The sequence below is a fragment of the Megalobrama amblycephala genome, linkage group LG17 (genome assembly GCF_018812025.1).
Source record: "Megalobrama amblycephala isolate DHTTF-2021 linkage group LG17, ASM1881202v1, whole genome shotgun sequence".
NCBI lineage: Eukaryota > Metazoa > Chordata > Actinopteri > Cypriniformes > Xenocyprididae > Megalobrama > Megalobrama amblycephala.
In genome coordinates, this window is record NC_063060.1 from 29,182,620 (window position 1) to 29,195,920 (window position 13,301).

General features: G+C 39.3%; 1 protein-coding gene across 1 annotated transcript in view; it reads right to left on the reverse strand.

Moving 5' to 3' along the window:
• Nucleotides 1-13,291, reverse strand: part of tpra (translocated promoter region a, nuclear basket protein) — a 26,527-nt gene extending 13,236 nt beyond the window's left edge. Inside the window, 26 exon segments of the mRNA XM_048162261.1 lie at nucleotides 814-1,017; nucleotides 1,120-1,236; nucleotides 1,335-1,487; nucleotides 1,569-1,741; nucleotides 1,829-1,997; nucleotides 2,157-2,171; nucleotides 2,173-2,298; nucleotides 2,384-2,518; nucleotides 5,058-5,220; nucleotides 5,934-6,082; nucleotides 6,356-6,489; nucleotides 6,591-6,751; nucleotides 6,910-7,130; nucleotides 7,245-7,352; nucleotides 7,434-7,631; nucleotides 7,742-7,836; nucleotides 7,973-8,113; nucleotides 10,348-10,435; nucleotides 10,521-10,601; nucleotides 10,693-10,785; nucleotides 10,883-11,047; nucleotides 11,164-11,267; nucleotides 12,116-12,212; nucleotides 12,311-12,366; nucleotides 12,456-12,560; nucleotides 13,084-13,291. Of these exon segments, the coding sequence (XP_048018218.1) occupies nucleotides 814-1,017; nucleotides 1,120-1,236; nucleotides 1,335-1,487; nucleotides 1,569-1,741; nucleotides 1,829-1,997; nucleotides 2,157-2,171; nucleotides 2,173-2,298; nucleotides 2,384-2,518; nucleotides 5,058-5,220; nucleotides 5,934-6,082; nucleotides 6,356-6,489; nucleotides 6,591-6,751; nucleotides 6,910-7,130; nucleotides 7,245-7,352; nucleotides 7,434-7,631; nucleotides 7,742-7,836; nucleotides 7,973-8,113; nucleotides 10,348-10,435; nucleotides 10,521-10,601; nucleotides 10,693-10,785; nucleotides 10,883-11,047; nucleotides 11,164-11,267; nucleotides 12,116-12,212; nucleotides 12,311-12,366; nucleotides 12,456-12,560; nucleotides 13,084-13,234 (3,402 nt within the window). The 5' untranslated portion in view covers nucleotides 13,235-13,291.
• Nucleotides 13,292-13,301: the final 10 nt, after the last annotated feature.

Consider the following 13,301-nt stretch of genomic DNA (forward strand, 5'->3'; position numbering starts at 1 on the left):
ACACCCACAATGGCAGATATGGGAAAACTGGGTATTGTTTGACTTGGTACGCTGCACTGAATGCGATATGATTTTTGGGCAAACTGTTCAGAAGTCTAACAAAAATATCAATTTTTCATATTTCCTGCCTAGTAGGTGGAGCTGTGCAAAAACACTGCAACTCTGCAAGTAACCTGAGGTCATGCTGGTGATGACATGTATCAAGATTTGAATTTGGACAGTTAGTTTCACTAGAGGGACTGAGTTAGAGACTCCAAATTTGCTGTGGTTAATGTTGAGACTGTCCTCTATCTGTGTGCCATATTTCATAGCTTTCCCACAAGCGGTTCTATGGGCTTCCATAGACTTGAGAATGGAAGAAGGAAGAATAATAAGGACACTTCTTATCAACAAATACAGTAGGTGCCTATTAGGTGTGCAACGGTTTAGATTACTCACGGTTTGGTTTTTAATCACAGTTTTAGGTTCACAGTTTTGGTACGGTTCGGTATGTACTATGTTCAGTAAATAAAATAGGACGATTGTCAAACAAAAATAAAGAAAATAAAAACAAATAATCTAACTACAAGAAACAGCACAAATAAATACATGAGAGACAAAGCTAAGATACAAATAAAATAAACAATGCTTTAGAGGTTTTTCAGGTATTTAACAGTAGTTTTACCAAGAACCGTAACACCCCTATGCACCATCGGTGCTTGGCTCCTAAACATAGTCTTTCATTTATAATAGCCCGTGAGGCTCACTAACATAATTTTGCATCAGCCAGTTCCTTTTTACATTCTTCTACCTTTGCAAACCACAAGACCTTACCCTCAGTCTCTTCTCTTGCTGTTCCCAGTTTGTGCGACCCTGATGCAGTTCAGATGCAGCTTTCTGGGCCTTATCCTCTAGCTGCTTCAGGTTCTGTGCTGACAACTGTCCCTGTTTCTTGGCTGTCTGTAGGGCTTCCACATCCGCAGCATGCAGCATGAGCTCTCGCTCGTATTTATTCTGAGCCTCTGCAGCCAACTTAGCCTTGGGCCAGAAATAAGACACAGGTGAGTAAACATCCAAGAAAATCAGTGGGTATCTGTGTGAAGAATCAATCCTGATTTGATCCAGGAGTGTCATGCCCACCTGTAGTTTGCTGTCCTGCGTGGCTCTCTGCTCCTGGGCCACCGCTGCCGCAGCTCTCTGCAGGGCATCCTGCAGCTCCGTCTGCATGTCCGTCATGCTCCTCTTCAGTTCCTTCACCTGTTGTGCAGCCAAAAGGAGGAGTTTCAATCTTCATAACTCTCCTATACAGAACAGCTACAAAAAACAATGACGTGCCATACGCGTCCATTCCTTACCCGTTCTTCAACACTCTCTACAGCTTTCATCTTCTCCTCCTGGAGCTCCAGCTTTTCCTTCTCTGCTTCCAGCAGCCGGGCTTCCAGCTGCTGGTTCAACTCCCGTGCCGTCTTCAGCTGGCTGTCAATGGATGTCCGTGCCTGCTCAGCCAACTAGAAGTGAAAAATAGGACAAATTTTAGCACTGTGGCTACTTGGGACAAATCAATTGAACAGGTTTAAGCAGATTATTACCTGCTTCTCTTTGTTTACAGACTCCTCCAAGCTGAGCACCATGGATCTGTACTGTTCTACGTTGGTGGTGGTATTCTTCAAACGCTCCTTCAGGTCAGAGTTCTGTTCTTCAACCTGCTGTAGACGTGCTTGGAGCTCATCTACCTCCTGCTGAGGAACGCCAGGAGCTGAAACTGCACATAACAGGAACAATATTGTCTTTTACAGCACTGGATTATTATTTGACACTCACTACTCCATCCTCTAATTTCTCTGTTTACCTCTGGGTAATGTCCTGACAGGCTGTTTAGGTGCTGTGCCAAGGTTCTCGTTGTTCAGTTGCTGTCTCATGGAGGTGGCCTGCTGTTCAGCAGTTCTTAGCAGCTCTTTAGTCTTCTGATGAAGTGCTGTCTGTGCCTCCAACTGTTTCTTAACCTCCAGCAGCTGAGCCTAGCCAATAGAAATGAGACATATTATTCCCACAAGTCTTTTAGGTGTAGACAGATCCACTTGTGGGGTTGTAGAGGTTTGACAAGTAATCAACAAAAAACAACAAGCTGACCATTGTAAATCCTCCCAAATAAAAAGGGAGTGAATTTACGAGCTTACATCTTGGTTGCGCTTCCAGTGCGTGTCTCTGTTCCACCTCCTGTTCCAGTTTCTTCTTTAATTGGATAATCTCTTTCTCCAGACGCTGGATATGGTTATTGTAGCGCTGCTTGGTCTCAGTCTCAGAGCGCTCCGTCATAAGCTGTCATATAATAAGGAAATTAAAAATAAGGCCAAAGAGAAGAGTTTTTTGACAAAGTTGGCTGGGATATGTAAACAAGCTGTACCTGAATGGATTTGAGGTTGGTGAGCAGGAGATTCTGGCCCCGTTGCTCGGTCAGGACAGACTCCTTCTCCTGGGACAGTCTGTTCTCCACCTGCTTCAGAATGTCTCGTTCCTTACGGATATTCTCAACGCGCAACTGGTAGAGAAAAATAAACAAATAAATAAAATTCATTAAAGCAGCAAGCAACGATGAAAGGGCCCTCGCACTTTGGCTCACCGCCACCCGTTGGCCTAAGGGAAACTGCGAACAGTGGGAAACATGCATGTAAGCAAGTAAATACAGGAGAATTATGGCAAAGTCATTCCAAAGTGCCACACTTCCTGCTGCCAACAGGTGGCACCTTGACTGTAACTGAATATTGCCATGTAGATGTTGTTGTGACAAATTTGATGTTCCTTCAGTTCTGGTCTCAAAGAAAACTCTCAGAGTCGAATCTCCAGGTCCCAAGCAACAAAGTGAGATGCCAGCTCCACATCTGAATCTCTCTAGCCAGAGCACAGTTCTTGTTAAAACAGTGTAAGATCTACCCCTACAGTTCTTTTCCATGATGTCATTTCAGGTGCTCTTCTCCCTTTCTCTTCCAAGTACTCCCCAATATTTTCACCACAGTCAATTCAATTAAACTGCAGGTGTTGCTTATGCAGGAGATAATTCTCTTTGTAAGGGTGGCCAACTGCCAATAGTTACATCTTTTGACTTAATATCTCATGGTGGAATTCTGGCAATTGATGGTCAACCCTTTGTCATAGGCAAAATGAAACATTGTATCAAAAACAATCAACACTCCCCAGAGGCAAAAAGCCACCCTTAATACACCCTTAATAATGATCTTATTCATTTCACATCCTCCTGTTGTCTGATGGAAAACTACCAGCAAAATATGCTTAGTGGTCAAGGTAAATTCTCAGATACATCTGACCCTTGTAATCACAGTCACGTAGGCCATGAGGCCTCAAAACACTTCTGGCTTTTACAGTAAGCAAACTAATTCTACAATTGTTTTCTTTAAAGGTCCCGTTTTTCGTGTTTTTTTGAAGCTTTGATTGTGTTTATAGTGTGCAATATAACATGTGTTCATGTTTCGCGTGTAAAAAAACACAGTATTTTTCACATAATTTACTTATCTGTATACCGCTGTTTCCACTGTCATAAAAACGGGCTGATGACTTCCTTGTTCTATGAAGTCCCTCCTTCAGAAATACGTAACGAGTTCTGATTGTGCCAGCGGTTCCTGTGTTGTGATTCGACAGCAGCTTAGCGCTCCTTGCCCGGAAAGCTCACGCCTCTTACCATAACGTGGAGATGCACGCGCTCAGTGTTATTGTAAACATGTCTTTAATTTTACCCTATTAATTTGAGCCGGAATCAGACCCGGTGATTGGACTGCGGGATGAAAATAACAGCGTTTCGACGACATGGCGACAAACACACTCTACAAACGCAACTCTTGTGTATTCCTGTGGGCGGAGGTTAGTCAAAAAACTGTTTTAGTGACGTCATTACAGAAGGAAGTAGAGGGATGTAGTCCAAACTGGCCGTTCGATGTAGGCGACTTCTGTTAAATAAAATATCTCGCTTGGCATTGAACTTTGAGCTTTAAAATTTTACAGATTTTATTTATACTCTAACAACAACATTACACACTAACTAAAGTTTGAAACATGGGATCACGAAGAACGGGACCTTTAAGATAGATAAAATACTTCATCAATGTCTTCAGGCCAGGACTATTATGAAACATGAAATTTGGAGCAGATCGGACATTGTATGCCTGAGTTACTTACAACAACTTCCTGTTTCATGGCATTAATCATATACATTAGCAATTAGCCAAGTGTTGCATGATTTAATGTGTTTCTAGCATTTTTGGTACGTTTGGTACTTCATGGCATATTTAAATGTTTCTGGGAGTGAATTACAGTGCAAAGCATGCCATTTCCTGTTGCCAGCAGGTGGCGCTATGACTAACTGAATATTGGCATGTTGATGTCTTCAGGCCAGGAATCTTATCACACATGTGAAGTTTGGGGCAGATCGGACACTGTATGCCTGAGTTTCAACAGCTTCCTCTTTTATGGCGAAACATCAGACTTTGTCAGGCCGCCACAGACACACCCTTCAGCGAAAACTCAAGATCTTCGCAATTTAACATTGCTAAGGCCTTTAGATTAGACTGACCAAATATGATGTTTATCTGATAAAATCTTTAGGAGGAGTTCATTAAAGTACAACATCTGGAAATGGCAAAAACTGCAAAAATTTTGCTGAGAAAATTCTAAATATCTCACTTCCTGTTGGGTTTTCAGATTTTGCACCCAGGGACTTTTTTGTAGGTATTGGGCTGTTAGATAAATCTACCGCATTTCATACCTGAAATGTAGCACAAAGGGCACTTAATTGAAATTTTGTAGGTGGCGCCATCAAGCCATTTTGCCACACCTAATTCTGAAACCCATATCAGATGCAAATTTTCAAAAAAAAAGATGCAAAAAATGTGATTCATTTCAGAGAAGAAGAACTGACTGGGCAATTACAATAGGGTACTCACACCATCGGTGCTTGGGCCCTAATAAACGGAGCAATTCCAATAGGGTCCTCACACCATTGGTGCTCGGACCATAAATAGTGAATATTAGTTTGCTGATGGTCTATACAGTATTTAACTTTCTCTCACCTCAGCCATGGTTAGTTTCTCATTGGCCTCCCTCAGATCTTGAGTCATTGTGTGAATGATTTGCTCATGTCTCTGATGAGTGGCACTCATCTTTTGATTCTTCTCCCTCAGGGCTTCAATCTCTCGTCGAAAGCCATTCACATTCTCCTGAAGCATCTCATACCTGCCATGGACCAATTCAGATGTTAAGAATTCAATCCTTTTCAAATCATGAAATGGAATTTGAATTAAACAAGCTATTTAAAAATGTTCAATTTGTATTTTTACACACCACTACAAAAAGTTCACCACATTTTGAGAAAATTAAAGTTAATTTATAAAATAAGGATATTATATTCAAAACAAATTCCTATATGGCATCTTTCCCATAACATTATTAACATCTTAATCAGTAGAAGCTCCTTACCAACTTTATATTCTAATCACTGAACACATGCAGAAAACTTTTGGCAGAGGTCTAATGTCCTTGCATTATTCAGCCTGAAGGTGGCGCTCTTTAATGTTCATTGACAGGCTCCAAGTACGCACGACACACGCATTATCTCATAATTGCCTTAAAGTAGTATTTACTGCCTCCGATTGTTGTTTTAGAATGTTACAAGATGTGGAGGAATTCAGCAGAATGATATTGTCTTGGTCTGCAGCAAGGTTACGTAATGTAATGTGAAAATAAGGGGAGCAGTCTCAAATCTGCGGCTGGTCTTAATTATAATATTATGGTAAAAAAAAAGGTTTATATGTTCTGTGTATGAAATGTTGATTGTAAATAAATAAAGATAAAAGCCACATGCAACAAACTGTTTACATGTAGCTTTGGCTGGACTTCTCAGGTAAAAACATATTGCCTGCAAACAGATATTTCAGAAAAGTGCTCACCGTTTAAATGCAAACTCCAGCTGAGAGGAAAGTTTAGCCTTTTGTGAAAGCAAGTCAGACACTTGACCACGAAGCCTCTCAATCTGTTCATTCAGAAGCTTGTCGTTTTCTGCTTTCTCCTTTTTATATGTTACGAAGGCATCATTAAGCTACAAGGTGAAACATGCATTTTAATGGTTAATATTAAATGTCCAAATGTCATTTTATAATGAACAGTTTACCCAAAAGAGAAAGTTGTCACAATTTACTCAATTTTATGTCATTCCAAACCCATAACACTTGAATCACAAAAAGTGCAGCAGTCTAGCCAAATATTTATGCTGCTCTTTTCCATTCAAAAGCATACAGGTTTGGAAGAAAATCATTGTTTGAATGAACAAACTTTTTAAAGTAGAGAAACAAGGTGAGTAAATCTGTCTAACCTGCTTAAGAGCTGCTTTAGCCTGAGTTGCCTGGTAAGATTCTGAAGCTGCAGACCTCAGGGGTGTAGATCTGGTGGACATGGGTCCTGGCCTGTTGGGAGTGGTAGACTGAGATCCAGCCTCTGAACCTGAACCTGAACACAAACACAGGCGAATGAGTTAAGACTCATTTTAAAATTTGGATCAAAAGCTAATAAAAAGGAGAGGCCATTTGGTCTTAGGGGTAAATTTTCACCCTGTGGTGGAAGCTCAACTCCGGCTGTCTGCAACAGGATACGATACATGTCCCTTTGTCGGATGGCGGAGTCAGCCAGCTGCTTCTGGTGGTTTTGCTGTTCTTTGATCTGCTCTAGTTCCTTCTGAACCTTCTCTAGACTCTGTTCCAACTCTGTTTGTCTGAAAGAGCAGATACAGATTTTTTACTGATCTTCATAGCATCACTGAAGAATAGCAGGGCAATGTACTTAGAAGTTCTGACAGATCTTCTCCAAGATAAAATGTGTGCATTTATTCCTGTGGTCCATATGCCACTCCCAAGATCACAAGGCCAATACCTGGCAGTCTTAGCCTGGTTCTGATCCCTCTCTCTCTGCTCCTCCAGGTCTCTGATCTGGGCCAGAAGGTTCTGGTTTTGCTGCTGAAGTTCTTGGACACTGCGGAAGGCCACCTGCCGTGAGCCCTGGACCTCAGAGCTGCTGCTCACAGCTGAGCTCAAGTCCTCACGCACCACCTGATTACCACGTGCCTCCTCCACCTCCACCAGCAGCACACTTACCTGAATCATGAAAAAAAATTGTGGAAATACATGTAGATTTTGTGATCAGAAATACTGTGCTATCTGAGGCTGAATCTAGGTGTTTCATCTCAATGTTTACTGTAAGAGGCTTACCTGTTCAGACATGTCTGCTAGTTGTCTCTTTGATCTCTGATTATCTCTCTCTAGCCCTAAAGCTCTCTTATTGGCTTCATCTGTCTCCTTCTGCAGCCGATGGACCTCCTGATATAGAGAAGCGAGACCGATTAGCATCTACTGATTGACCATCGTGTTTTTTGCCAACTATCTCAAATATGTGCAAACCTTCATAGCTTGCTCCAGTTTGGCACAGAGGCTAGTCATGGACTTCTGCATGTTCTCATATTCCTCTCTCTGGCGTTTCAGAATGGGAGCTTTGGTCTCCACCTCCAGAACTATCTCATCCAGAACCTTGTTCACACGCTTGCTCTCCAGTTTCTCCAGGTGCAGCTGGTCTTGCGCCTCCACAAAGGCATTATACAACTGAGAGCAAATACAGACAAGTTACTTCATGATAAACATTACTAAATTCAATCATGCTAATGGTAGGTAAAATGTAACTGATTAATTATTTTGTGATAAACATTTTATACCTCCATTAGCTTCATGCCCGGCTTAACAATCTTGGCCACTGCAGCTGCAGTTGGCGAGAGGTTTGTCAGCTCCTCTTCTGTGAGAGCTGGAACACCTTTTGAAGTACATAAATTCAGACTGAAATCTTGCACAATGACATGATTCAACTGAAAATTTGGCAGAAGTACACTGAAAAGATTCAGCCTAAAACAAAAACTGACACAAACTTTTGTTGTGTAGGCGTGCATTACCTCTCCTTTTAAATTCTGCAAGGCGTGTATTGGCGTTCTCCAGCTCTTTCTCCAGATTCCTGACCTTCTCATGTAGATCAGATTCTGCTTTCTCCCTCACACCCCGCAGCTCTGACAGCTTCTTCTCTGTGCCTTTATTTGCTGTTGATGGAAGAGGCATTTAAATTCAGCACAACATTCACAGTGAGGCAATGAGAGAATACTTGTAAACGCTCAAAACAAAACAATGGATACAGTAGAAAAGCATACTACAATACTACTGATATTAATATTATATTTGAAGTATTTACCTACCTACTGTGCACAGATTTTGTTCATGCAATACTTGGATGGCCTTCTACATTTCCCAAAATGTGCAGTATACAACAGTACACACTATGCTATGTATTCTACAATGCAATGTGCTCAGCCTTCCTTTTCCATTGTAATGACTAAATCAGAAAAATATATCTGCTACAATTTTTACCATTACAATTTTTTTTTTTACATGACAAAAAATAAATTAGGTAGACATTGGCAGAAAATGTGGTATTATAATAATAAATAAATAAATAAATAAATAAATAAATAAATAATAATAATAATAAAATAAATTTTTATAAATTTTATTTAATTTATTAAACATTTACGCATTTGGCAGCTGACTTTATACAACTTGCATTGCACTCAAGTTATACATTTTACAGACCTGCCAACCTTGGAATTTTTTTTCGAGTACCAGTGTGACGGGACGGGGCACGGGTTTTTTTTTTTTTTTTTTTGAGGGGGGGGGGGGGGGATTTTTACATTTTTGAGAATACAATACACAAAGCACACACACCCATCTTCGTTAATCTAATTTTGACTGTTACATTTTTTTTTTATTTGACAATTAAAAATTTTACTACACCTGCTCAAAAGCATTTTTTTAATTCATGATTAGTCTGGCATTGCATATTGTGTTCTTATACAAACTGACAACCACAAGTGAATCGCATTCATATATTTAATATGGACTAAAAATTTTTGTTTGCAATTTCAAGAAGGCTATATTTAACTAACCTGACAGTTGAGTCGTTTATACAGGTTTTGTAATGAAAACTAGTCTACAATTAAGAAACCCTTACAAAATAGTAAACATTGAGTTTACATGTGATTCATTTAAAATACTTAATTTATTATTCCAATATCCAAATATGATACTAAATCCCACAGAAAAAATGGTTTCTATTTGTAGCGTGCTGTCTTTGAATTATAAACAAGACAAACATTCACTGAATAAAGGTTTGACAATGCAAACATATTTATAGAAAACAGTTGACAACGAATAGAAAGGACCAATAAGAGCAAACAAATTGAGTATTCAAGAATATCAAGAAATTAGTCATATAACGAGGGGTTGTTAACTAAAGCATCCGTCATTTAACAAATCTTAAAAACACGGGTGGATAATTAAAAATCTTTTCTGACAAAAAAAAAATAACACAAGCAAGAACAAATTTTAAACCAAACACGATTTTCATTTTACCTCTCTGTGTGCGCGCGCGCACGCGCGTTTGTTTATGAGAGAGAGGGCTCGCGCAGCATTGAGACAACGGTCATTTTAAATGCAGAAGTAACTAATGTGCTAGTTTTCATACAAAATAAGTAGGCTATGTAACATAATTAGTTACTTTAGTTAGTATTAACACAATAACGCAACACATGTAGGCTATACGTTTCTGAACACTGAGAATAAATAAATAAACGCCTGTTTCTCCAGACTCGCGCTTGTCAGTCAGTCACACATCACAACATTTTCATAATCAGCGATTTCAATTTTATTTAGATTTGTTGTTCAACATTACGTGTGCATTTTATACCCGTTTACCTTAAGGAGTTAACAGTGCGTGAGTGTGCTGTCCTCGCTTGAGAATTCAGTCACTGAGACGGCGGGAGTGGAAGGAGGGATTGAGCGGGATTTTGTATTGCTGTCGATTTGCAGTGTCTTTTTATTGATAGGCCGTACACATTTGTCAATCATCCCCGCTTGCTATTTGGGGAAATGAACCCAGCGCTGATTGGTCGAACTCTTTTGCTGGATTTGAGTACTAGTCGTGCACAGAGGAGTCACCGGGTTTTTGCGTAGTATAGAGTGACAAATCGTACCAGCGTACTTTGAGGTCAAAATGCGTACCTGGTACGCAAAATGCGTACATGTTGGCAGGTCTGCATTTTATCAAACATTTATTCGAATCCAATGTTTGAGCTGCAGGAATGAATGAAATATATAAATAATCTAAATAAATAAATACTAATTAAAGCATTTTAATTTACAACAAAACTTAAAAGTCAGCCATTTATTCTGAACACAAGAAATGTTTAGAGGGAAAATCATTACAAGGAATTGTTCAAACCTTCCATCGCCTCCTTCAGCAGTTTGTTGAGCTCTTCAACAGCTCTGTTCAATTCAGCATTCTTGGATTCAGAATCTGCTGCTGCATCCTGTGAACAAACAAAAGGATTCAGATTTTAATCATACCACACATTAATGCTGAACACTGCAAAACTAATATCAACATTTACTGACCTTGTACAAATTACAGAGTTTGAGGTTAGCATTCAGCTCATTGCGGTACTTTTCCTCCATGGAGGCCCGCTGTTCTTTAGCCTAAAAATATAAGTCAAACAATACACCTCAATTCAATTTCTCTTCTGTGTCAAGTGGTAGAGCAAACAAGAATAAGAAGCTGATAGTGAACCTCTCTGAGTTTGTTCATCAGATCCTCAGTACTCTTCTGCATGTTGTCATTGTTTTTCTTGAGTGTGTTCACTTGGTCCTGAAGTCTGGTCACCTGATTATGACATATACAGTGTATGACTGATGCAGATAGGCGATTTGATAAGAATACAGCCCAATATATAAATATGAGTCTCAAAAATTCCTCACACCTCTTCCTTCTTGGTCTCTAAAGAGCACCTGAGCTCCAGGATCTCTTTGCCCTTGTCTCTGGATACTGTGTACAGCTCGTCTGTCTTACTCTTCAGCTCTGAATTCAGCCATGTGTTCTGGTTCTGGAGAAGCTCCTTTTCTTGTTCCATTCGCTTCTCACGATGCTGACGAGAAAGTAACAGTAAATCACTTAAATAATCAAATCAAAATATGGAATCAGTGGTCAGATGTATTAATTCATCAGAGACCTAATAACAGCTAAATGAGAGTCACTGGTTACCTGAATGGAAACCTCAGATGACTGAAGTTCATCTAGTTTAAGCTGGAGCTCCATCTTGATTGTGCTGGTTTCCGCGAGTTTGTCATTGAGGCGTTTGAGATCCTCTGTATATTGACCATAAGAGACATATTAGCAATTACACATGTTAATGGGATAGTTCACTGTCAAATTCTCAAGAATGTTTTGAAGAAAATGGGTAACCAAACAATAGATAGGCCCACAACTTGAGGGTGAGTAAACGATGACAGAATTTTCATTTTTGGGTAAACTATCCCTTTAAAAGTAATGGTAATTTGCTACCAACTCAACTGCACAAAACAGTGGATATGTCCAGAGAAGAATACTACTACAATATATGCAGTATACTATATGCATACTGTACACAAATTTTCTGTATGAAATACAAGCGTGGCCCGTTACATTCCCCAAAGTGTGCAGTACATAATAGAACACATTATGTGCTATTATATCCCACAATGCAATGTGCTCAGTCTTTTTTTCAGTGTGATGACTGAATTAGTGATGACTGAATATTATCTGTTGAAATTAACAAATTCTTGACAAATTGTTTGACATGACAAAAAAAGAGACTAGACATTTGCAAAAAATAATTTAGAATGAAATATGTATTTGATAAATTAAATAAAACTATACATGTGAGCAATTACCAATGAATTTATTTCTGATTGAAAGATTAGTTGAACAACATAAAGCAATATTTAATTCAAATGAATAAACCTAAACACTGACACTCCACTTTTATAAAGAACTCTGATCAATAGCATATTAGTTTGCGCTACAGTATTAACTGCCAAATTTCTGTACACTATGTGCAAATAAAAAGTCCTCTAAGTCCTCATTTAAGTAACTAAAGCAATCCTATTTGGTTAATGACATAAAATTCCAATGTCAACGACAACTTTGATCACTAATTTAAATAACAGTGCCATACCACTGAGGTTTTCCACTTCTTGAGATCTCTTCTCAAGCATCCGTGAGAGCTCTCGGTTTTCTGCCTCAATTTCATATTTGGCTCTTGGCGGCGTACTCTGAAATGCAAAAACATTGGGATATTTACATCATCTTTAAATGCTCAAAATATTAAGGCCCGTATGAAGCATGACAGATGAGAAACTCAAATAGTTACCTCTTGCGTTGTTCCCTGCTCTTCCTCTATATCTTTCAACTTCTTAAGTTCCTCGGCTTTAAAAAGCAAAAGAAGACTCATGTTATTCAGCAGCTTAGTGTCAATGCAATTCATATATAAAAACAGAATAAAGCAGTGTACTTACAGAGACGGCTGTTCTCCTCCTTAATACTGTGATACTCCTTACTTTGGGACAAGAACTGCTCCTGACTCTCAGCTAGCTTCTTCTCAAGATTAAAGTACTGTTGCTCTGTTGATTAAAAACAAATATTTGTAACATGTTTCACTTGGACAACTCACACCAACAGCTCTTTGACACTTCATTTATGATTAGGACTGCTGATTTAAATAAAACCAAACAAGATGAGTTAATTAATAATGCTTTATAGATTTGCAAGGAAGGCGTTATATGGTCAGCCATTATCTTTATCTCAATATCAAAGGGACTGCCAACTTCACACATAATAAGTGGAAAAGACAGCAAAACAGACAAACGTGAGCCAAACATTTTCTTTGGTCTGCCATCTCAGTATTAACTAGTTAACTATTTACGCCAAAAAAAAAAAACTTAAGTAGACTCAGTCTACTTGCTAACTCAGGTAATTTATGCAGAAGATACAAGCCTCTCCAGAATAATTTCCCAGACAACTTGTTCTTCATCTGTATAAAAGCGTTTATAATGCCTAAACATGTTGTCTAGTCAGCCAGTACACTTCTTTAAAAGACACACAGCTGTTGAATGACTATATGGCCCGCCTGCTACCGTTACTCACCACAGTCTGCTTTATACCGCTCGTGCTGTGATTTCAGTGAGTCTATTTCCGTCTGCTGCTCTGACAGAACTTTCTCGAGCTTGTTCTGAATGGCTTTCGGCAGTTTGTTTATCTCACTTCTCTCCAGTGTTTGCTGAAGAAGTGCCGCCATCTCTCCAGCTCACTGCAAGCGTTAGCATTAGCTGCCCTTACGTCATATGTGAGCGATATAAACTCAA